This window comes from Pelophylax lessonae, assembly GCF_965119305.1.
Source record: "Pelophylax lessonae genome assembly, chromosome: 7".
In the NCBI taxonomy this organism is placed as follows: Eukaryota; Metazoa; Chordata; class Amphibia; order Anura; family Ranidae; genus Pelophylax; species Pelophylax lessonae.
In genome coordinates this window covers 16,000,524-16,025,614 of record NC_138774.1, presented here as the reverse complement: position 1 = coordinate 16,025,614, position 25,091 = coordinate 16,000,524, and the positions used below count along the sequence as shown (strand labels likewise).

At 46.6% G+C, this 25,091-nt stretch overlaps 1 protein-coding gene across 1 annotated transcript in view; it reads left to right on the top strand.

The window, feature by feature from the left end:
- Positions 1-25,091, top strand: part of XPNPEP2 (X-prolyl aminopeptidase 2) — a 178,143-nt gene that overhangs the window by 87,135 nt on the left and 65,917 nt on the right. Inside the window, exons 8-10 of the mRNA XM_082263611.1 lie at positions 12,554-12,655; positions 17,908-17,989; positions 21,644-21,839. Of these exons, the coding sequence (XP_082119737.1) occupies positions 12,554-12,655; positions 17,908-17,989; positions 21,644-21,839 (380 nt within the window). The remainder of the gene's footprint in view (positions 1-12,553; positions 12,656-17,907; positions 17,990-21,643; positions 21,840-25,091) is intronic.

Sequence of the window (25,091 nt, the reverse complement as noted above, 5' to 3'; positions counted from 1 at the left end):
ATTGGCCGTAAAAGAGATATTATAAATATTAAAATTCATGTATTCAATAAACGTTCTTAATGAATTTTCCGATCCTTCCCATACAATTAAAATATCATCTATAAATCTCTTGAAAATGTTCAATTGAGGGTGTGGATGTGTGTAAATATATTCAGATTCCCATTTATTCATAAATATGTTGGTTATCGTGGGAGCATGCTTAGCTCCCATGGCTACTCCTCTTATTTGTTTATAGAAGTTTTTTTTCATGCCAAAAAATAATTATTTCCCATGACCATTTCCAAGATTTCTAGCATGAACTGAATCTGTGATGATGGGATGGTGTTATCTTTTTTTAAAGCCCATTCCTCCGCTGTTAATGCGTCTTTATGTCTAATATTAGTATAAAGGGAATCTACATCTATGCTGGCCAGGATTGAATTGTTAAAAACCTTCATATTTTCTAGAAAATGCAATAGGTCCCTACTGTCCTTTAGGTAAGAAGGTGATTTCTGTGCCAGTGGTTGAAGAAAATGATCCAGATATTCGCCCGTTCTTGCAAATAAGGATTCCACTCCATTAATTATGGGTCGCCCTGGTGGTTTCCTGTTTCCAAGCGTCTTTGTGTATTTTTGGCACTTGATATATTATTGGCATTTTGGGGGCATCTGGTATTAAATATCTGGCTTCTTTTTTATCGAGTATGCCTTCTCTTTGGGCTCTTTTCATTTTTTTGGTAAGTAAGGCTTTTAATTTATTTAAGGGGTCTCCTTTCAATTTAGTATAAGTGGCAGGGTCCTCTACTAATCAGTTTAATTCGGTCATGTAGTCTTCCTTATTTAGGACTACTATTCCACCCCCTTTGTCTGCTGGCCTGATTATTATGTGTTTCTTTTTTTTTTAGTTCCCTAATCCCTTGCTTTATCTGTCTACTACCTCTAACTGGGTGGATGTCTATGTGTTCTATGTCCTGCTTGACCATCAATTTGAAGACATCCAGGCATTGATTGTTATACACTTTAGGGTTGAATGTGGATTTGTTTCTTAGACCGCTATGCATATATTGATGTTCTTCATAATTAATGTTTCTTCTTTGTCTGCAAAATGTTTTTTTAAATTGAGTTTTCTAATGAATTTGTGTAGATCTATGAATTTTTTTAAATTTATCAATGTTCGTCGGTGGGGCGAATTTTAAGCCTTGTTCCACGATTTTCAGCTCTTCATCATTAAATGTAACACTACTTAAATTAAAGATTCCTGCCCCTAAGATTTTCCTTTTTTTTGGCCCTTGGCCCCCTCTACATCCTCTCGCCTTTCTTTGCTTTGTTGGTATTGTGGAGGTGGGCCCCTGTATTGCCCTCTTGGTCTCCAATGCTGTGAAGGTGCTCTGGGAGGTCCCCAATACTGTGGGGGTGCTCTGGGAGGTCCCCAGTAGTTGCCCCTTCCTTGGTTTCCCCTCCACGGGGGGTCTGCCATGTCCCCTGTTTTCAAAAATCCCCTCTATAAGGGGAATTTTGGTAATGATATTGTCCATGAGTGTGATTTTGGGGGAGACACCTATTCCTAGGTGATGGTGTGTATTGTCTAATGGGTTCAAATCTATTATGTACCAGAATATTGTATTGCGGAGTATCCAGGGGCCTGTAATCTTAATTTTGGGTGAAATTCCCAAGAATGATGATTCGGATAGGCCTCGTCACTAGGATATGCATTGTAGGGTGTAGGTGGTAGATGAGTGGTATTACTAACAATGGTGTCCCTCTCAGGGGAGGAATCCCTCGAATAGATATTCCCTTCCCCTGTAAGGTCTTGCCATTTATAGATGTTTCCTGACTTATAGTCATTGGAATCTCTATGAAACTTTTTTGTTTTTTTTCTTTTGAGTGTCTCTGTGTAATTTGTTAATATAGTCCTGTATATTTTTCATTTTGTCTTTATATTCATTGGTGCCTACATGCAGTTCGAGGATTTCTTTTAAATTTTGTATTTTGCTCTCTAGTATCTTTAATTTGTGGTTTCTTCTGGATATGATTGAACTGAGCAATTTTTGTTCACATACATTGAAGAAATTGTACCAGTCATCATTCAAATCTTTATTATCAAGGCTGTCATTGGGCGCTATGTCCCATTGCAGCCTTCTAGGTTTTATTCCTTCTTTTTTATACTGCTCCAGGGTGGTAATGTCCCACCAAGCTCTCACCTGTTTATCAAGGGTGTTTTCAATAGCTTAAGATTGTGTTAACTGTGTGCTGTGGAAATATCTCTTCTGTGTTAACCCTTTGTAGCACCCTACAAGATAGGTGCGAGGTAAAGTATAGTGGGCCTTGGCTGCTTAACAGCAGGGCCATGATTTCAGCTGGGCTGTCATGTCTCCCAGGTGTGTCTGCTGAGAGGGGAGTCTCCCCACTGGCTCCATGAGAGGATTCTCATTGGGCAGTGGAGGAAACCCAATCAGAGACACATTCAGGCCTGTATCTACCCCAGAAGGCAGATCCTGCCGCAGAGGATTTTGGGAGTGGGTATATGTTCTAAAGGAACGCATGACGCAGCATCTTTGGTGGGAAGCAGAGTCCCAGGAGGGAGAGTACGGCTGTCTCTCCTCCTGTCAGAGGAAGCTGGTGTCTCGGGTGGCGGCATGGGAATCCTTGGGAGTGTGGAGCTGAGCTGCAGAGTGGATCTGGTGTGCCGAGAACCAGCAGAGAGAGAGAGAGAGGTCTAGTTCCAGGAAAGCCTACAAAGGTCGTGAGTAGGGTTGAGCGAACCCGAACTGTAAAGTACCGGACTTTAGGGTTTTCGGTACCAGACCCGAACCCAAACATCGTACTGTATGTTCGTTATCGAGTTCGGTGTCCGGCAAAAAGATGCGTTTAACTGGTGTGCCCTTAGAAGCCACCACAGCCATGCCTACTAATAGCATGGCTGTGATTGGCCAGTGCAGCATGTGACCCAGCGTCTATATAAGCTGGAGTCACACAGCGCCACACGTTACTCTCCTCTATCTAGTATAGGGAAAGCGTGCAGCTGCTGCTTTGAGGGAGAGAATAGGAGTAGGACAGAATCTTTAATCAGAACTTCAACTCAGCGATCTACATAGATTTTGTTGTGGTGGTGCAGTGCACAATCTTTTTAACCTGCCCCGATCTGAGTGACAAAAAAAATACTTTTATCCATGTGTGGGCGGCGGGGGGGGGGGGGGGGGGGGCATTTTATGCAAGCTCAGTGCACTAGCATATTCAGTGTGCATTTAAAGCTACAGCGCCTTGCGAAAGTATTCGGCCCCCTTGAACTTTTCGACCTTTTGCCACATTTCAGGCTTCAAAAATAAAGATATAAAATTGTAATTTTTGTGAGCAATCAACAATAAGTGGGACACAATCATGAAGTGGAACGAAATTTATTGGATATTTCAAACTTTTTTAACAAATAAAAAACTGAAAAAGTGGGCGTGCAAAATTATTCAGCCCCTTTACTTTCAGTGCAGCAAACTCTCTCCAGAAGTTCAGTGAGGATCTCTGAATGATCCAATGTTGACCTAAATGACTAATTATGATAAATAGAATCCACCTGTGTGTAATCAAGTCTCCGTATAAATGCACCTGCACTGTGATAGTCTCAGAGGTCAGTTTAAAGTGCAGAGAGCATCATGAAGAACAAGGAACACACCAGGCAGGTCCGAGATACTGTTGTGGTGAAGTTTAAAGCTGAATTTGGATACAAAAAGATTTCCCAAGCATTAAACATCCCAAGGAGCACTGTGCAAGTGATAATATTGAAATGTAAGGAGTATCAGACCACTGCAAATCTACGAAGACCCGGCCGTCCCTCTAAACTTTCAGCTCATACAAGGAGAAGACTGATCAGAGATGCAGCCAAGAGACCCATGATCACTCTGGATGAACTGCAGAGATCTACAGCTGAGGTGGGAGACTCTGTCCATAGGACAACAATCAGTCGTATACTGCACAAATCTGGCCTTTATGGAAGAGTGGCAAGAAGAAAGTAATTTCTTAAAGATATACATAAAAAGTGTCCTTTAAAGTTTGCCACAAGCCACCTGGGAGACACACCAAACATGTGGAAGAAGGTGCTCTGGTCATATGAAACCAAAATCAAACTTTTTGGCAACAATGCAAAATGTTATGTTTGGCGTAAAAGCAACACAGCTCATCACCCTGAACACACCATCCCCCACTGTCACACATGGTGGTGGCAGCATCATGGTTTGGGCCTGCTTTTCTTCAGCAGGGACAGGGAAGATGGTTAAAATTGATGGGAAGATGGATGGAGCCAAATACAGGACCATTCTGGAAGAAAACCTGATGGAGTCTGCAAAAGACCTGAGACTGGGACGGAGATTTGTCTTCCAACAAGACAATGATCCAAAACATAAAGCAAAATCTACAATGGAATGGTTCACAAATAAACATATCCAGGTTTTAGAATGGCCAAGTCAAAGTCCAGACCTGAATCCAATCGAGAATCTGTGGAAAAAACTGAAAACTGCTGTCCACAAACGCTCTCCATCCAACCTCACTGAGCTCGAGCTGTTTTGCAAGGAGGAATTGGCAAAAATTTCAGTCCCGAGAAATACCCCAAGCGACTTACAGCTGTAATCGCAGCAAAAGGTGGCGCTACAAAGTATTAACTTAAGGGGGCTGAATAATTTTGCACGCCCAATTTTTCAGTTTTTTATTTGTTAAAAAAGTTTGAAATATCCAATAAATTTCGTTCCACTTCATGATTGTGTCCCACTTGTTGTTGATTCTTCACAAAAAAAATTACAGTTTTATATCTTTATGTTTGAAGCCTGAAATGTGGCAAAAGGTTGAAAAGTTCAAGGGGGCCGAATACTTTCATAAGGCACTGTATATATAGCTATAATTTTCTGGGTTTTTAAAATCACCCTTTTTGGGCTAAAATCCACAATTTTATAGCCCTTGCCTGCTGCATCTGTATGTGTAGAATTCAAGCTGCTGTCCTACTGTGTTAGTCAAAAAACACCCTTTATGGGCAAAATATACAGTTTTACAGCCCTTGCTTGCTGCATGTGTGATAAAAACAAGCTTGAAAAACTGCAATCATTTTCAGGGTTTGAAAAAACACCAATTTTTGGCATCACCCTCCATCTAGGGGCTCTGTCGCATTATTCAGTGCGCATTTGAAGCTATATATAGCTATAATTTTCTGGGTTTTTAAAATCACCCTTTTTGGGCTAAAATCCACAATTTTATAGCCCTTGCTTGCTGCATCTGTATGTGTAGAATTCAAGCTGCTGTCCTACTGCGTTAGTCAAAAAACACCCTTTTTGGGCAAAATACACAACATACTGTTGTTCTATTCTGCTATTCAAAAAACACCCATTTAGGGCAAAAAAAATAATTTTGGAGCATTTGCTGCATATTTTACTGTGATATACACCCTTTAGATACTGTTGTTCTATTTTGCTACTTAAAAAACACCCATTTAGGGCAAGATCCTAAATTTGAGAAATATGAGGAGAGCGTCAAATAAGGGACATGGCAACGGTCGTGGTGCTGCTGGTAGAGCACCTGTTGCAAGGAGAGGACATGGTCGATCTGTGCCAGCTACATACACAAGTGAAACACCTTCCTCAGGTGTGAGTAGGCAAAAGGAACCTGTAGCAGTATTTGGTCGGGAATAATGCGGCTCTACCAAAGTTGAGGCCAGAAAAAGTACAGGCGATAGTAGATTGGGTTGCTGAAAGTGCCTCCAGTGCCGTCACATTGTCTCCCACCCAGTCTCCTGCTGAAAGATCAGAGTTGGCACCTGCAGCCAATGTCCATCAGTCTTTCACCTCACTCCCTTGCAAACCAGCCAAGCAGTCTGAGGCCCAAGTCATGCAGCAGTCTCTTCTGCTTTTTGATGACTCTGTTAGCATGGTTTCCCAGGGCCATCCACCTAGCCCTGCCCCAGAAGTGGAAGAGATTGAGTGCACCGATGCCCAACCACTTATGTTTGAAGATGAGTACATGCAAGGACCATCGCAGCACGTCTCTGATGATGACGAAACGCAGGTGCCAACTGCTGCGGCTTTCGGAATTGTGCAGACCGACAAGGAGGGCAGGGGTGAAGACTAGGTGGAAGATGATATGGAGGAGGATGAGGTCCTCGACCCCACATGGAATCAACGTCATGCAGGTGACCTGTGTAGTTCGGAGGAAGAGGCGGTGGTCGCACAGAGCCACCAGCACAGCAGAAGAGGGGGAGCAGGGTGCAAAAGCAGAGACAGTACCTAGACAGTACGCCTGCTACTGCCCAATGCAGCAAGGGACCGAGCACACCAAAGCCAGCTCCAAGGAGTTGTCTAGCGTGGCAGTTCTTCAGACAATGTGCTGATGACAAGACACAAGTGGTTTGCACGCTGTGCAATCAGAGCCTGAAGCGAGGCATAAACCTTCTCAACCTGAGCACAATCTGCAATACCAGGCATCTAAGTGCAAAGCACGAGCTGCAGTGGAGTGCACACCTCAAAAACCAAGAAAGGTCTCTGGCTCCTCCTGCTTCCTCTTCTGCTGCAGTCTTGGCCTCTTCATCCACCTCTGTAGTGACAGGGGCATCTGCAATCCCGCAAACAGGGGGTCAGCCAGCAACACCACCACCTGGGTCACCAACCATCTCCACAATGTCCCATTGAAGCGTTCAGCTTTCCATCTCCCAAACACTGGAGCGGAAGAGGAAGTACCCCCCTACCCACCTGCGATCCCTGGCCCTGAATGCCAGCAATTCCTGGCCTTTGAAATGCTATCATTCCATCTGGTGGAGATGCAGAGTTTTAAAAGCCTTATGGCGGTGGTTGTTCCACAGTACGTCATGCCCAGCCGCCACTACTTTTCCAGGCGAGCCATCCCTTCCCTGCACAACCAAGTGGGGGACAAAATCATGTGTGCACTGCGCAATGCCTTCTGTGGCAAGGTCCACCTAACTACGGATATGTGGACCAGTAAGCACGGTCAGGGACGTTATATCTCCCTAACAGCACACTGGGTAAATGCAGTGGCGGCTGGGCCTGAGGCAGATAGCGGTTTAGCGCATGTCCTTCCACCACCGAGGATTGCAGGGCGCTTCAGTTTGCCTCCTGTTGCTAACTCCTCCTACTCCGCTTCCTCATCCTCTACCACCTCCTCATCCGGTCAGCGTAACACCTTCACCACCAACTTCAGCACAGCTAGGGGTAAATGACAGCAGGCAGTTTTAAAACTTGCCTGTAAGAGACGCTCAGTGCGCGTGCCCAGGCACACGGGAAGCAATGTGCGAATGCGCATGCGCCAATGCGCGAACACGCCAATGCGCCAATGCGCGAACGCGCCAATGCGCGGACGCGCGAACGTGCGTACGCAACGTGCGCACGCAATTGGCGCCAAACGGCCTATTTATACCAGGCGGTGACAGGAGCACATTGCTGAGTGGTCTTTCAGCTTGTGTTCCTGTTTACCTGTGCCCTGACCTGCTTGTGGATTTCCCGTTACACCGACCCGGCTTGCCTTTTGACTCTCCTTGGATTCCTGCCTGCCTTGTGACCTCAGCCTGTCTTTGACCCTGCCTTGCCTTATGCCTTTGTACCTTGCTGCCAGACTGTGTACCGACTTCGGCTTGTATCCTGACTCCGCTTCTGCCTCACGTTCCTGTACCCGTGCTGTCCGGCTGTTGACAACCCCTTGGCTTGTGTTCCGATTTCGCTCCTGCCTTCTCATCCAGCATCACCGAGTTCCAGTTTCAGGTGTTCATCCGGTGATCCACAGCCATCAGTCTTCTGCCAAGACATCACCTGCTATACCGGCCCTCGTGCCACTCTGTGTCCTACACCGCCTGTCATCTCTATCAGGGGTGTTGGACAGGAGGTGCAAGAGAAGCCCCCTCTACAGCTTGGTCTCCACCAGGTACGTGATATTGCCTGTTTGGGGGAAAAAACCCACACCGCGCAGGAGTTGTGGAGGGGCATTGAACAACAGACCAATGAGTGGTTGGTGCCAGTGAGCCTCAAGCCTGGCCTGGTGGTGTGCGATAATGGGCGAAATCTCGTAGCAGCTCTGGGCATAGCCAGTTTAACGCACATCCCTTGCCTGGGGCATATGCTGAATTTGGTGGTGCAGAGGTTCCTTAAAAATTACCCCGATATGTCAGAGCTACTGCAGAAAGTACGGGCCGTCTGTGCGCACTTTCGGCGTTCTCACCCTGCTGCTGCTCGCCTGTCAGCGCTGCAGCGTAACTTCGGCCTTCCCGCTCACCGCCTCATATGTGACGTGCCCACAAGGTGGAACTCCACCTTGCACATGCTGGCCAGACTGTGCGAGCAGCAGCAGGCCATAGTGGAGTTTCAGCTGCAGCACGCACGTGTGAGTCGCTCTGCGGAACAGCACCACTTCACCACCAATAACTGGGCCTCCATGCGAGACCTGTGTGCCTTGTTGCGCTGTTTCGAGTACTCCACCAACGTGGCCAGTGCCGATGACGCCGTTCTCAGCGTTACTATCCCACTTCTATGCCTCCTTCGGGCGATGATGGAAGAGGATGTGGCACAGGAGGAGGAGGAGGAAGAGGGATCATTTCCAAGGCTTTCAGTAATTCACAAGTGGCTCTGAGGGTGACTTCCTGCACCAACAAACGCCAGGAACACAATTGTCCAGCAAGGACACAGTTCTGGAGGATGCTGAGGTGGAGGATGAGGAGATGGAGGAACCATGTTCACAGCAGGTTGGCACCCAGACCAGCTCATGGCCATCACTGGTGCGTGGCTGGGGGGATACAGAGGACACAGACGATACACCTCCCACAGAGGACAGTTTTTCGTTGACTCTGGGCAGCATGGCACACATAAGCGATTACATGCTGCAGTGTCTTTGCAACGACCGCCGAGTTTCCCACATTATAACTTGTGCTGATTACTGGGTGGCCACGCTGCTGGATCCCCGTTACAAGGACAACGTACCGTCCTTAATTCCCTCACTGATCGTAAGATGCGTGAGTACAAGCGCACGCTGGTAGACGCGCTGCTGGTGGCATTCCCACCTGACAGCGGGGGCACAGTGGAAGAACAAGGCGAAGGCAGAGGAGGAGGAAGAGGTAGCCAATGCAGCCAGGGCAAACGTCAGCACCTCAGAAGGCAGGGTTAGCATGGCAGAAATGTGGAAAAGCTTTGTCAGCACGCCACAACAAGCAGCAGCACCACCAGCTGATATGGAACGTCTTAGCAGGAGGCAGCATTTCATCAACATGGTGGAGTAGTATGTGTGCACACGCCTAGACGTACTGAACGACGGGTCTGCCCCCTTCAACTTCTGGGTCTCCAAATTGGGCATATGGCCTGAGCTTGCCCTTTACACCTTGGAGGTGCTGGCGTGCCCTGCAGCCAGTGTATTATCTGAACGTGTATTTAGCACGGCAGGGGGCGTTATCACAGACAAGCGCAGCCGCCTGTCCAAAGCAAATGTGGACAAGCTCACGTTCATTAATATGAACCAAGCATGGATCCCACAGGACTTGTCCGTACCTTGTGCAGAATAGACATGTATACCGGCCTTACCCAGCCATTGCTGGATTTGATCTTTCTTACTCTTTTGGGGTGTAAATTAAAAACCAATTGTTGTATTTTTGATCTTTCTCACTCTTTTGGAGTGTACCCTAATTAAAAAAAAAATTACAATTAAAAATCAAAACCAGTGTTGGCTACCTCGTCCACCTCCACCGCCACCGCTGCCACCTACACCGCAACATCCACCGCCACCTCAACCTCCTACTTCATATGGACCTACATCAAGATTATTATTTTTTATTTTTATGTATTTTATGTTATTTTAAGTTATTTCCCTATCCACATTTGTTTGCAGAACACTTACCATGCTCTTAGCAACATTTTGCTGCCATTTGCAGCCCTCTAGCCCTTTTTTAGAGCCATTTTAGTGCTCAAAAGTTAGGGTCCCCATTGACTTCAATGGGGTTTGGGGTCAAGTTCGGGTCACAAACTCAAACTTTTTTGCGAAGTTCGGCCAAACCCATCAAACCCGAACATCCAGGTGTCTGCTCAACTCTAGTCGCGAGTACCCCTGGGGGTCTGCCTAGTGTCGGAAAAGGGGACCACTCCGGAAAAGGTTCCAGGGATCCAGGAGTCAGCTAACTGTTAAAGGGGGTGCCTAGTCAGAGGACCCTGAAGTATTAGAGGGGGTACCTAGTCAGAGGACCCTGAAGTGTCAGAGGGGGTAGCTGCAGTTTGGGCCCTGAAGAGTCATTGTACAGTGTGAAGTGTACAAATTTGAGAGTTGCAGCAGCACAAGTAGTGACAAGGAGCTACCTCAGCCAGTGAAGGGTTAGAGGGAGCTGTTCAGTGACTTTTGAGCTATACCAAGTATCAAGAATCAAGAGTTCAACAGTCCTGGAGCTTCTGAGCTAACTATCCAAGTTAAATTGGAGGTTTCAGCACTAATTCAGTCAAGCAGAAGTTGAAGAGTCAGAAAGCGCTGGTCGGTATTCAGCTGGCACCAAGACAGTGCAAGTGAGCATTTTTCTTGTACAAAGTCCCAGTTAAGCCTAGAAGAGCCAGAGGAGTATCCCACCCATTACCTTCTCCCATGCCCTAAATACAATAAACAAACAAACCAAAGATGCCGAAGTGGTCAATGACTCAGTTCTCACACCTGGATTCACAACTTAAATGTGTTGGAAGTGTTACCGGTACTGATGGCAGACCCCCCTCAGGCCCCATGCCTGGAAATATTGCTACACCTTTTTTTGCTAATGAAATCAAAAATTTCCATTGCTGCTAGATATATAAATAAATTAAATCAAATAAAATGGTGTGTATCTTATACTGAAGCTAGTGTGTATTAGAAATTATATAAATCACTCTGTGTGGGCTACTGCTAACAAAAAGGTGTGTGCCTTTAAGAGATATAGAAAATGTGAGTGACACCGCTGCTCCACTAAAATATGACAATAGTGTCTAAATAGTGCAACATAAAGATATATAAATAAATAAATCACTCCGTATGGGCTGCTGCTGACATGAAGGGTGTAGGCCTTCAAAGTGATGAAGCAAATATGAGTGTCAGCGCTGCACCTAAAACAATATCAAACAGTGCAAATGCAAATGATCAATCAATCAATCCATGAATAAATCTATGAATAAATATGAAAAAATAAATTAATTACCGTATTTATAGGCGTATAACACGCACTTTTTCCTCCTAAAAATGGAGGAAAAAGCAATAGTGCGTGTTATACGCCGATATTAAAAAAAAAAAAAAAAAGGCCAGGAAGCAGCGCCGAGAGCAGAAGGAGGAGGGCTGGACTCGAGGATAAGGAAGGACGAGAGGCATAGTCCCGCCTATGATAGACGTCACACGTCCTCTGCCGAGACGTGTGACGTCTATCATAGGCGGGACTTCCGATGACAACGAGCGCTCGTTCTCCCTTCTCCTCGGCCCAGCCTGCCCCCTTCTGCTTTTGGCACTGCTTACCGGCCTTTTTAAAAACTGATTCAGATAGTGTCAATGGCGCTTGCGAGGCTGCATTGCTGGAAACTGCGCTGGCGAGGCTGCATTGCTGGAGACTGCGCTGGCGAGGCTGCATTTCTGGAAACTGCGCTGGCGAGGCTGCATTGCTGGAGACTACGCTGGCGAGGCCGCATTGCTGGAGACTGCGCTGGCGAGGCCGCATTGCTGGAGACTGCGCTAGCGAGGCCGCATTGCTGGAGACTGCGCTGGCGATGCTGTATTGCTGGAGACTGCGCTGGCGAGGCTGCATTGCTGGAAGCTGCGCTGGCGAGGCTGCATTTCTGGAAGCTGCGCTGGCGAGGCTGCATTGCTGGAGACTGCGCTGGCGAGGCTGCATTGCTGGAGACTGCGCTGGCGAGGCTGCATTGCTGGAGACTGCGCTGATGAGGCTGCATTGCTGGACACTGGTGAGATGTCATTTGATTTAAAAAAATGTTCTGAGTTCAAAGCTGTTTATTTTAAATTTAAGCTTTTTTCCTGAAATTTCTCTCCTAATATTGAGGTGCGTGTTATATGCCGGCGCGTGTTATACGCTGATAAATACGGTAATTAATTAAAATGATATTTAGAACTGTGTTAAAGTGCAAATATGGTGACATTGAGGCGAACGTGGAAGTAAGTTCATAAATCACTTCATAAACAGTTCATAAATCACTCCACGAATTAATAAGATGCACATGAAAGTGAGTTCATAGATCACTGTATAAATAGTTCATAAATCACTCCATGGGGTTGTCCAATACAACTGGTCAAAGCCAAAGTCGTATCCAAGTTGCACCCATCTAAAGTTATGTCAAAGTTGCACTCCAAAGTTGACGCAACTTTGGAGTCGTACAAATGTGAAAGGGGCCTAAATCTTTCTCTCCATTAGAAAATGTTTCAGTATTCATGTTTTTCTTTTTTCTCTTTTTTATTCTTGTAATAATCTTTAGAGGTGTAATAATTCAAGGCTTCATTCTAATGAAAACAACAGTATGTTTGACAAGGACCACCATTACAAAGATGTAAAATAGCAATTATTGTCACCATTATTGTTATTGTCACCTTATTTAACTTTTGTGTTACAGGGAAAAGCTGGCAGGAAAAGGTGAATATAATTCGGAATCAGATGGAAGGACACTCCCAAAAGCCAACCGCGCTGCTGTTCTCTGCTCTGGACGAAACCGCATGTAAGTTGAAAAACTACCCAAGAGGAAATGTAACCGGGGACAGATTGTACAGTGCATCCGGAAAGTATTCACAGCGCTTCACTTTTTCCACATTTTGTTAGGTTACAGCCTTATTCCAAATTGGATTAGGAGACACAGGAGATGTCAGTGACTGCGGGCATGGTGCAGAAGATGCAGAGGCTGCGGGCATGGTGCAGGAGATGCAGAGGCTGCGGGCATGGTGCAGGAGAGGCAGAGGCTGCGGGCATGGTACAGGAGAGGCAGAGGCTGTGGGCATGGTACAGGAGAGGCAGAGGCTGCGGGCATGGTACAGGAGAGGCAGAGGCTGTGGGCATGGTACAAGAGAGCCAGAGGCTGCAGACATGGTACAGGAGATGCAGAGGCTGCGGGCATGGTACATTGGGTTGCCATCTCATCCCTTTAAACCAGGACACATTAATTACACAGGTTCTGTGGCTGATTAAGGTGCTAATTAAGCTCACTTAGTGCCTTATCTGCATTATATTAGCCCCAGAACCTGTGTAATTCATACGTGTCCTGTTTTAAAGGGATGAGGTGGCAACCTTAATGGTACAGGAGATGCAGAGGCTGTGGGCATGGTACAGGAGAGGCAGAGGCTGTGGGCATGGTACCGGAGAAGCAGAGGCTGCGAGCATGGTACAGGAGAGGCAGAAGCTGCAGGCATGGTACAGGAGAGGCAGAGGCAGAGGCTGCGGGCATGGTATAGGAGAGGCAGAGGCTGCGAGCATGGTACAGGAGAGGCAGAGGCTGCGGGCATGGTACAGGAGAGGCAGAGGCTGCGAGCATGGTACAGGAGAGGCAAAGGCTATGCAGGCATGGTACAGGAGAGGCAGAGGCTGTGAGCATGGTACAGGAGAGGCAGAGGCTGCGGGCATGGTACAGGAGATGCAGAGGCTGCGGGCATGGTACAGGAGAGGCAGAGGCTGTGAGCATGGTACAGGAGATGCAGAGGCTGCGGGCATGGTACATTGGGTTGCCACCTCATCCCTTTAAACCAGGAAACATTAATTACACCGGTTCTGTGGCTTAAGATGGTAATTAAACTCACTTAGTGCCTTATCTGCATTATATTAGCCTCAGAACCTGTGTAATTCATACATGTCCTGGTTTAAAGGGATAAGGTGGCAACCCTAATGGTACAGGAGATGCAGAGGCTGTGGGCATGGTACAGGAGAGGCAGAGGCTGTGGGCATGGTACAGGAGAGGCAGAGGCTGCGAGAATGGTACAGGAGAGGCAGAGGCTGCGAACATGGTACAGGAGAGGCAGAGGCTGCGGGCATGGTACAGGAGAGGCAGAGGCTGCGGGCATGGTACAGGAGAGGCAGAGGCTGCGGGCATGGTACAGGAGAGGCAGAGGCTATGCAGGCATGGAACAGGAGAGGCAGAGGCTATGCAGGCATGGTACAGGAGAGGCAGAGGCTGTGAGCATGGTACAGGAGAGGCAGAGGCTGTGAGCATAGTACAGGAGAGGCAGAGGCTGTGAGCATGGTACAGGAGAGGCAGAGGCTGTGAGCATAGTACAGGAGAGGCAGAGGCTGTGAGCATGGTACAGGAGATGCAGAGGCTGCGGGCATGGTACAGGAGAGGCAGAGGCTGCGAGCATGGTACAGGAGAGGCAGAGGCTGCGTGCATGGTAGAGGAGAGGCAGAGGCTATGCAGGCATGGTACAGGAGAGGCAGAGGCTATGCAGGCATGGTACAGGAGAGGTAGAGACTGTGAGCATGGTACAGGAGAGACAGAGGCTGTGAGCATGGTACAGGAGAGGCAGAGGCTGTGAGCATGGTACAGGAGAGGCAGAGGCTGTGAGCATGGTACAGGAGAGGCAGAGGCTGTGAGCATGGTACAGGAGAGGCAGAGGCTGTGAGCATAGTACAGGAGAGGCAGAGGCTGCGGACATGGTACAGGAGGCAGAGGCTGCGGACATGGTACAGGAGAGGCAGAGGCTGTGGGCATGGTACAAGAGAGGCAGAGGCTGCGGGCATGGTACAGGAGAGGCAGAGGCTGCAGACATGGTACAGGAGATGCAGAGGCTGCGGGCATGGTACATTGGGTTGCCACCTCATCCCTTTAAACCAGGACACATTAATTACACCGGTTCTGTGGCTTAAGATGGTAATTAAACTCACTTAGTGCTTTATCTGCATTATATTTGCCTCAGAACCTGTGTAATTCATACATGTCCTGGTTTAAAGGGATGAGGTGGCAACCCTAATGGTACAGGAGATGCAGAGGCTGCGGGCATGTCGTTTTTTTTTTTTTTTCTTTGGGGGGAAGTGGGTATGTCGTTTTGACAGGTGCCTGCTCCCACTTCCGCTCGGGGGTTCACAGCTCTCCCCCTCCCTCCCTGTAATCTTCTGGAAAACGGCACAGATCCCAGAAGATTGCCCGGCCACTGAGCAGGCGCAGCGCAACTCGTGCATGTGCAGTTTAGCACCTGGCTGTGATGCCGCAAGCTGTCACAGCCTGGTGCCCACACTTGCGATGCCGGCGCCAGGGGAGAACTGAGGATTCAGGTGGCTCCATCGCTGGATCCTGGGACAGGAGTGTGTGTTTATTAAAAATCGGTAGCTGCACTTTTTGTAGCTGCTGACTTTTAACCACTTGCCAACCGCCGGAACTATATTTACTGCGGCAGGTCGGCCCTATTGCGTGAAATGATGTACCTGTATGTCATTTCATGCAAAAGCCAGCGGGTGCGTGCGCAATGCAGTGGCCAGAGGGGGAACCAATCAGTGGGTCCGGCGGATGCGATGTCCACTGGCCACCCGCTATCGCTCCCCGGAGAGACAGAACGGTGGTCTGCCAATGTAATCAAGGCAGACTGCCGTTCTGTCACAGATGAATACAGTGATCTTGTTTTCCTGCTATTTAGGAACAGGGATCTCTGTGTTCATCTAGTGAGTCCATCCCACACACAGTTAGAAAGCAACCCCTAGGGACACACTTAACCCTTTGATCACCTCTGATGTTAAACCCTTATCAGTCAGTGTCATTAGTACAGTGACAGTGCATATTTTTAGCACTGATTACTGTAGTAATGTCACTGGTCCCTCAAAAGTGTAAACAGTGTCAGTTAGGGGTCCAATCTGTCCGCTGCAATGTCGCAGTCCCGCTAAAAATCGCCGCCAATTCTGGTAAAAAAAATTGAAATGCCATAAATCTATCTCCTAGATTGTAGACGCGATAACTTTTGCGCAAACCAATCAATATACACTTATTAGGATTTTTTTTTTTGCCAAAAATATGTAGCAGAATACATATTGGCCTAAACTGATGAAAAAATTAGATTTTTAAATGTTTTATTATTGGCCATGTTTTATCTTTGAAACAGGAAGTTAGGGGAAATCTCTTGATGGGTGTTCTGCCTCTAGGACAGAGAGCTAAACCTTCCTGCTCCATAAACTCCAGATACCATATTTCTTTGATTCCAATTCTATAGAACAAGCCAGGTGAAACTACAAATTGATAAAAACAAACATCAAACAGTACAAAATTGCATACAATAAAGAAACCACAATCTATAATACAAGATGGGATAACAAGAACTCACTTTTTAAGCTCTCTCAGGGTTGATGGCGGAAGTTGAGAAAATATGTCTTGCTCCCCTGCTGTATCTTCTCAAAATGGTGGTTGATTCACTTCCTGTAGAAATTCTACCCAGAATGCTCCTGGTTCCTAACATTATTATTAAACACATTCTGAGTTTGCAATTATTGCAGAACAGCTGAAGCTATACCAGAAAGGAACAGCAGATGGCGCCTGCGCTCTGCATATATAACTAACTTGTGTGAATCAAGAAAACCCAACAGGTTATTTTAATCACTTCTGGACTGGAAGATTTTCTACCTTAATGACCAGGCCATATTATGCGATTAAGCACTGCATTAATTTAACATACAATTGCGCTGTCATGTGACACTGTACCGAAATACAATTGAGGTCCTTTTTTCCCACAAATAGGGCTTTCTTTTGGTGGTATTTGATCACCTTAATTCTGAAAAAAAAACAATATTTTTCATATTCTGCTATATAACATTCCCCAAAAAAAAAAAAAATGTAAATCCAAATTTTTTAACATTTTATGCTAATTAGTTTTCTGCTACATATTTTTGGTAAAGAACAAAAATCGCAATAAGCGTATTTTGATTGGTTTGCGCAAAAGTTATCGTGTCTACTAACTACGGGAAAGATTTATGTAATTTTTATTGCTTTTTTTAAATTTTTTTTACTAGTAATGACGACAATCTGCGATTTTGCAGGACTGCGACATTGCGGCGGACAGATCGGACCCCTAACTGACATTTTTGACACTTTTGGGGGGACCAGTGACATTACTACAGTAATCAGTGCTAAAATTATGCACTGCTACTATAATAATGACACTGGCAGGGAAGGGGTTAACACAGTGGAGGATCAAGGGGTTAAATGTCAGCCTAGGGGAGTGATTCTAACTGTGGGGGGGCGTTGCTTGTGAAATGATCACAGAAACCTGTGTTCCTATATAGAAGGATCACAGGCGCTCTGTGAAAATTTCCCAGAGTGGGGTTAAATGTGAGCCTAGGGGAGTGATTCTAACTGTGGGGGGGCGTGGCTTCTGAAATAACCATAGAGACATATGATCCTATATAGAAGGATCACATGAACTTTGTGATAATTCCAGAGAGAAGAACGGTCAGCTGTGTTTACAATAGCTGACCGTTCTTCTCTCTCAGCGGGGAGCGATCGCGGGTGCCAGGCGGAAATCGGAGCCGCCTGCCCCGTGCATCGGAGTCCCCACTGCCGAGTGGGGGTAGGAACGCGCCGCCGGTGGTGCACGCTCGCCCTCTAGCTGCAGGCGCACGACCGACTTAGGTCTATGTCGGTTCGCGCAGGAGAGCCACCCTGCCGCAGTAAAAAGGCGGTGGGTGGTCGGAAAGTGGTTAAACACATACCAGACAGGAACAGCAGATGGCGCCTGCGCTCTGCATATAACTAACTTGTGTGAATCAAGAAAACCCAACATGTTATTTTAAACAACATAAACACAAGTACTACTGAATAAAAGTCTTGGTGGACAGAACAATGGGGACACAGACAACTCCTGATAGGGCTTCTACGCTCTATTCAAAACAAACAAAAAAAAAGTTTTGTATGAATTTTTTTTATTCAATTTTTGTTTTAATACTAGCACTGGCCCATACATATATCGCTTATCACTTCTTCATTAACAGTGTTTTTTTTTCTTTCTTTAGGGCTTTTCAATCTCAGAGGACAGGACATTCCATACAACCCCTTCTTCTACTCCTATGCAATGCTGACTAAGGACAGCATCAGGTACTGGACTTGTATATTAGAAAGCCTAAGAACAACTTTGCCAAATACTGTTTGCCTCCAAACTGACCAAATTAAATGACCCCAGGGCAACTTCAGAAATACAATAACACTCTCTATAGCAGAACCACGTCCTTTAAAGGTTTCAGTGTCTCAGGGGGCAGTGGCAGAACTACCAAGATCACAAAGGTTGCAATTGCGACCGGACCCTGGAATTTTGCCACTGTGGGAGGGGCCCCAAGATGGCAGGATAGGGGTTGCTGAAGAACATGTAAAAGGGTCCAGCTACACTTCAACAATCCATGCGACATGCCTGCAACTTGCTAGTGATTTCCTTGCGACTTATTTGTGATGTTTGTGATTTAACAATGCAGTCTATAACACTCCAGTTGCACCAAAGTCGCAAAAAAAGTAGCGCAGGAACCTTTTATATTGTCCCTGCGACTTAAGTCCAATTGATTAACCACTTCTGAACAGCTGACCGTTCTCTCTCAGTGGGTATCAGACAGCAATCAGAGCCGCCTGCCACGTGCATCAGAGTCCCCGCTGCCGATTGGGGGTGGGAGCGTGCCGCCGGCGGTGTGCGACCGACATAGGTCTACATCATTTCGCGCAGGAGGACCGCACTGCCGCAGTAAAAAGGCAACAGGCGGTCAGGAACCGGTTAAGATGCACCCATTGAAATTAATGTGTTTAGACATATCATGCGACTTTATGTGTGGCAAGTGACATTATAAGTTGCAGCTGTGTGAACCAGGGCTTGTAAAGGGCCCTGGAATCAGAGGGAAGGGCCCTGGGCTCAGGGGAATAAGCGCTGGGCTCAGTGAGAAGGGCCCTGGGACTGAACGAAAGGGCCCCTGGGACTGATGGAAAGGGTCCCTGCAGTCAGGGAGGCCCTGTATGGTGTCTTGCACCAGGGCCCTGAAGATTCTAGGTACCCTCTAGTTGGGGGTGAGGGATAAACATAGCATACCACCACAGAGTCCAACAACGATTACACACAGAGTCGGGACAAGGGGTGGGCGGGAGGGAAAGCTGCCCTTGGTGCAATGGTTTATTGCAGGGATGTGGATGCCCTGACCCTATCCCTAAGGGGCAGTTTGGCATCTTTGCCCTGGGCGCTGGATGGCCTTGTCCTGGCACTGATTACACAGCAGGGGGGGACTTAAAGTGGTTTGCAAAGTCAGAAGGTTTTTTATCTAAAAAGGTTTTTTTATCTATAAAAAAACCTTCTTTGTGCAGCAGCCCCCCTCCACTATCCCCTAGTACTTACCAGAACCCCATCTTCCTCCAGCGATGTCCACAAGTTCCTCTGCCTTTCGAAACTCTCCCTCCTGATTGGCTGAGACACAGCAGTGGTGCCATTGGCTCCTGCTGCTGTCAATCGAAGTCAGTTAGCCAATCAAGAGAGAGAGGGGGCAGTGCAGAAACGGGGCTCCATGTCTGAATGGACACAGGGAGCTGTGACTCGGCTCGGGTGCCTGTATAGCAAGCTGCTTGCTGTGGGGGCACTCGGCAGGAGGGAGGGGCCAGGAGACCCAAAGAGGGATCCGAGAAGAGGAGGATCTGGGCTGCTCTGTGCAAAACCATTACACAGAGGAGGTAAGTACAACATGTTTGTTATTTTAAGAGAAAATAAAATGAGACTTTACAATCACTTTAACAAATGACTCTGGGTGTCTGGTTTTGGAGAGCAGGTTATTTGGATGGTGCATTACCAATTCTAAAACACATTAACTTTCCTAGCGGTATTCCTGAGTGTGGCTTGGGGTTAATTTTCAGTACCAAAAGCGGGTAACCCAGAGCCACACTCACCTTCCCCTGCGATCCCCCGCCATCCTCCCCCGCCGTCCTCACACTCTCTCACCGCTCTGTAATCTGCCGATGCTGGCACTTGCCTTCCGGTTCCCTTCCCTGCGAGCGGATTACCCCAGAACCACTCACCTCCCCTGCGATCCCCCGCCGTCCTCACACTCTCTCCCCGCTCTGTGCTCGGCCGATGGCGGGACCTGCCTTCCGGTTCCCTTCCCTGCGAGCGTTGTGACGCAGGGGGGTGGAACCGGCAGCAAATTCAGAAATGTAAATACACCAAATGAGATGATAGAAAGCTGTGATCCTAACGGATTACACTGTATCATCCCATCTCACCACAGGATTTCACCTGGTGACTTTTCCAGTGCCCTGCCTGTGCTTTTCCAGTTCTTAGTGCCTGGAAAATAGAGAACGACCATGGCGTCCAAAAAGCGTTCTTTTTTGCGCAGAAGCGCTTTTAGACGAACTGGAAAACAGCGACAGCGAAATGGAGTTACTTGAAGAACTGAGCGATAGCGATTTGTGGGAAAATTGGTCATCAGGTACAGAAAGTGACGGCAGCGACGATTCTGATGTCTCTTTCTGGCACATCGCTTGTGGAATTTGGGAAGAATATCGAATGATTCTTCAGAAATTCCAGCGGAGCGATGTGACAGAAAGAGACATCAGAATTGTCGATGTCGTCACTTTCTGTACCTGATGACCAATTTTCCCACAAATCGCTATCGCTCAGTTCTTCAAGTAACTCCGTTTCGCTGTCGCTGTTTTCCAGTTCGCCCAAAAGTGCTTTTGCGCCAAAAGAACGCTTTTTGGATGCCATGGTCGTTCTCTATTTTCCAGGCACAAAGAACTGGAAAAGCACAGGCAGGGCACTGAAAAAGTCACCAGGTGAAATCCTGTGGTGAAATGGGATGATACAATGTAATCCGTTAGGATCACAGCTTTCTATCATCTCATTTGGTGTATTTACATTTTTGAAATTGCCGCCGGTTCCACCCCCCTGCGTCACAACGCTCGCAGGGAAGGGAACTGGATGGCAGGTGCCGGCATTTGACGAGCGCACAGCGGGGAGAGAGTGGGAGGACGGCGGGGAAGACGGCAGGGAGGACGGCAGAAGGAAGGCGGGGAGGATGGCGGGGAAGCGCAGGGAAGGTGAGTGTGATTCTGCGGTAATCCCGAGTGTGGCTCGGGGGTTACCGCTTTTGCTACTGAAAATGACCCCGAGCCACATTTGGGAATACCGCTAGGGAGGTTCATTTTTACCTACAGGTAAGCCTATAATAAGACTTACCTGTAGGTAAAATGAACATCTCCTAAACCTGCACGAGATATTCACCCTGCATGCAGCCGCTGACACCAGCGGCACATGCGCTCTGACGGTTCGGCGTATCTTGCCGGACCTTCAGAGCTCCTTGTCGGCTCCTTGCCAGAATGTGAACTCCCGCGTGCATGTGCAGGAGTGACGTCATCGCGGCTCCGGCCACTCACAGCGCCGAAGCCGCCGAACCCGGAAGAGACGCAGAGGGAACATGTCAGCTCCCTCAGCGTTGTCCGGGCTACCGTGTGGGGGCTTCGTTTTAATGTAAGTATTTCATAATGTGCTAGTATGGGATGCATACTAGCACATTATGCCATTGTCCTGCAGGTTTTTTTTATTTTTTATTATACACATGGGATACAACCGCTTTAAGGGGGAAAAAAACTGAAAATAAGAAAACAAATGCAGCCTGCACATCTGGGGACTGGTAATCTGCAATATAGTTTTTGTTTTTGGGTACAATGCAATGAGGTATGCACAATAATTTGCATAAATTTGCATAAATGATCCCTCCGTTCTCTGTGCAGATTGTTTGTCAACGTCAGCCGCATCACCGACGCCGTCCGAAAGAATCTGACCATCAACTGTCCCGGGTCCATGTGTGTCGAAATCATGGAGTATGAAAAAGTCCGGGACACCCTCACAGACTATGTGAAGGGCGATGTGAAAGTTTGGATTGGATCTCAGTACACCAATTATGGAGTGTATGAAATTATACCACAGGTAAAAAAAAATAAATAAATAAATAAAAAGTTAAAAAAATTATACCCAAGGAAAAATAATCAGCAGTGATTGGTGATATATTAACCACTTCAGCTCCAGAAGGTTTTTTACCCCCTTAACCACTTTACCTCCGCCCACAGCAATATTACTGCGGCAGAGTGGCTCGTTATCGTCTGACGACGTAGTACTACGTCGTCAGACACTCCCCCTTCTGGGCGGAGCTTGCGCGCCGCCGGAGGCTCGCTCCCGCTGTTTTCATTCACAGCGGGAGTCGGGCCAGGGGAGGAGCAGCGACGATCGCCGCTGCTCTGCCCCGATCGCCGGGGATCTAGTGTGGAGATCCGCCCGCCTGTGTAAACACAAGCGGGCGGATCTCCATAGTGACAGGGAGTGACAGATCGGAGTGTTCAGCATAGCTGGACATCCGATCTGTCCATGACTCACTCAGTCACCTCCCCCCCTACACGTCAGTAAGCACCAGGCATTCATTAACCCCTCCCTCTCCAATAAAATTAACCCCTTCCCTGCCAGTGTCATTTTTACAGTAACAGTGCATATATATAGCACTGATTACTGCAGTAATGTCACTGGTACCCCCAAAAGTGTCAAAAATGTCAGTCAAGGGTCCGATCTGTCCGCCGCAATGTCGCAGTACCGCAAAAAAAAATCGCAGATCGCCGCCATTACGCGTTAAAAAAAAAAACACCAAAAATGACAGAAATCTTTCCCTTTGTTAGTAAACGCAATAACTTTTGCGCAAACCAATCAAAATACGCTTATTGTGATTTTTTTTACCAAACATAGGTAGCAGAAAACAAATTGGCCAAAAATTTTTAAAAAATTTGGTTTTTACATCTTTTTTGGGGGGAATTTCATATAAAAAAATGTTAAAAATATTGTTATTTGTTCAAAATAAACGCTCTTTTTTTGTTTATAGCGCAAAAAGTAAAAATCGCACAGGTGATCAAATACCACCAAAAGAAAGCTCTGTTTGTGGGAAAAAAAGGACGTAAATTTCGTTTGGGTACGGCGTCGCACGACCGCGCAATTTTCAGTTGAAGTCGCACAGCGCCGAATCGCAAAAAGTGGCCTGGACGGAAGACAGCAAAATCCTCCGGTGGTAAAGTGGTTAATGACCAGGCACTATTTTGCGATTCGGCACTGCGTTGCTTTAACTGACAATTGCGCGGTTGGGCGACGCTGTGCCCGAATAAAATTGATGTCCTTTTTTTCCCACAAATAGAGCTTTCTTTTGGTGGTATTTGATCACCTGTGCGATTTTTAGTTTTTGCGCTATAAAGAAAAAAAGAGCAACAATTCTGAAAAAAAAAACACCAATATTTTCTACTTTCTGCTCTAAAACATTCCCAATAAAAACATTTAAAAAAATCTAAATTTTTTTTATCAGTTTAGGCCAATTTGTATTCTGCTACATATTTTTGGTAAAAAAAATTCCAAATAGGTATAATAATTGGTTTGTGCAAAAGTTATAGTGTTTACAAACTACGGGATAGATTTATGGACTTTTTATTTTTTTATTTTTTTTTATTAGTAATGGCGGCGATCAGCAAATTTTATTGGGGCTGCAACATTGCGGCTGACAAATCGGACCCCATAACTGACATTTTTGACAATTTTTGGGGACCTGTGACATTAATACAATAATCAGTGCTAAAAATATGCACTGTTACTGTAAAAATAACACTGGCAGGGAAGGGGTTAACACTGGGGGGGGGGATCAAGGGGTTAAATGTGTTCCCTATTGTGCTTAATGACTGTGTGGGGGGATGGATTGACTAGAGGCAGGGAGAGATCAGTGATTCAGCTTAGCTTGTTTCACACCATCTTTCCCTGCCTCTCTGACAGGAGAGCCGCCTGCTTTGTTTACATTCCAGACGGCTCTCCTGTCATTCTAGCCGAAGAATGCGAGAGGCCGGCGGCGATTGAGCCCGCTCCTCCAGCGGACTGCCTCCCGCTGTGTTTAATCACAGCGTGGAAACGGCTCCGGCGGCGCGCATGCGACGCCGAGACCACGTGCACATAATCACGTCGTTTCGAGCTGCCCTGCCGCAGTAAATCTGCGTGGGGCAGTCAGCAAGCGGTTAAATGCTGGCTTGAGGTCCTCCTGGCCTGACCAATGGTCAGAGTCACAGGCTAGATTAGGAAAATATTTTATCCAAATTAGCTCTCACTCCTGTACACCCCCGATGTACCAGAGACATTTATACATTATTCCTATGGACTGCTGCATTCAGAAATGGCTTGAGATAACAAAGATATATATAAAAAAAAAAAAATATATATATATATATATATATACTGTGTGTGTATATATATATATATCTTAGTTAATTTAAATCTAATAAATCAAAGTTGATTTATTTCAGTAATTCAATTCAAAAAGTGAAACTCATCCATTTTATATAAATGCGTTACACACAGAGTGATAGATTTCAGGTATTTCTTACTTTTAATTTTGATGATTATGGCTTACAGCGAGTGACACCCCAAAATTCAGTATCTCAGAAAATTTGAATATTACAGAAGACCAATAAAAAAAAAAGGATTTTTAATACAGAAATGTTGGCTTAGTGAAAAGTCTGTCCATGTACAGTATAGGATGCACTCAATACTTGGTCGGGGCTTCTTTTGCATGAATTACTGCATCAATGCGGCGTGGCATGGAGGCGATCAGCCTGTGGCACTGCTGAGGTGTTATGGAAACCCAGGTTGCTTTGATAGCGGCCTTCAGCTCATCTGCATTGTTGGGTCTGGTGTCTCTCATCTTCCTCTTGACAATACCCCACAGATTATCTATGGGGTTTAGGTCAGGAGAATTTGGTGGCCAATCAAGCGCAGTGATCCCATGATCATGTGACCAGGTATTGGTAGTTTTGGCAGTGTGGGCGGTGCCAAGTCCTGCTGGAAAATGAAATCAGCATCTCCATAAAGCTGGTCAGCAGAGGGAAGCATGAAGTGCTCTAGAATTTCCTGGTAGAGGGCTGCGCTGACTTTGGATAAAACACAGTGGACCAACACCAGCAGATGACATGGCTCCCCAAATCATCACTGATATCATCGGGTTGAGGTCAGGACTGTTTTCTGGTCAGTTAAGTTCATCCACCCCAAATTCGCTCATCCATGTCTTTATGGACCTTGCTTTGTGCACTAGTCCAAATCATCATGTGGAGGGCAAATTATGGTGTGTTTTTTTTTTAAAGACCTTAGTTCCAGTGTGGGGAACTCTTAGGC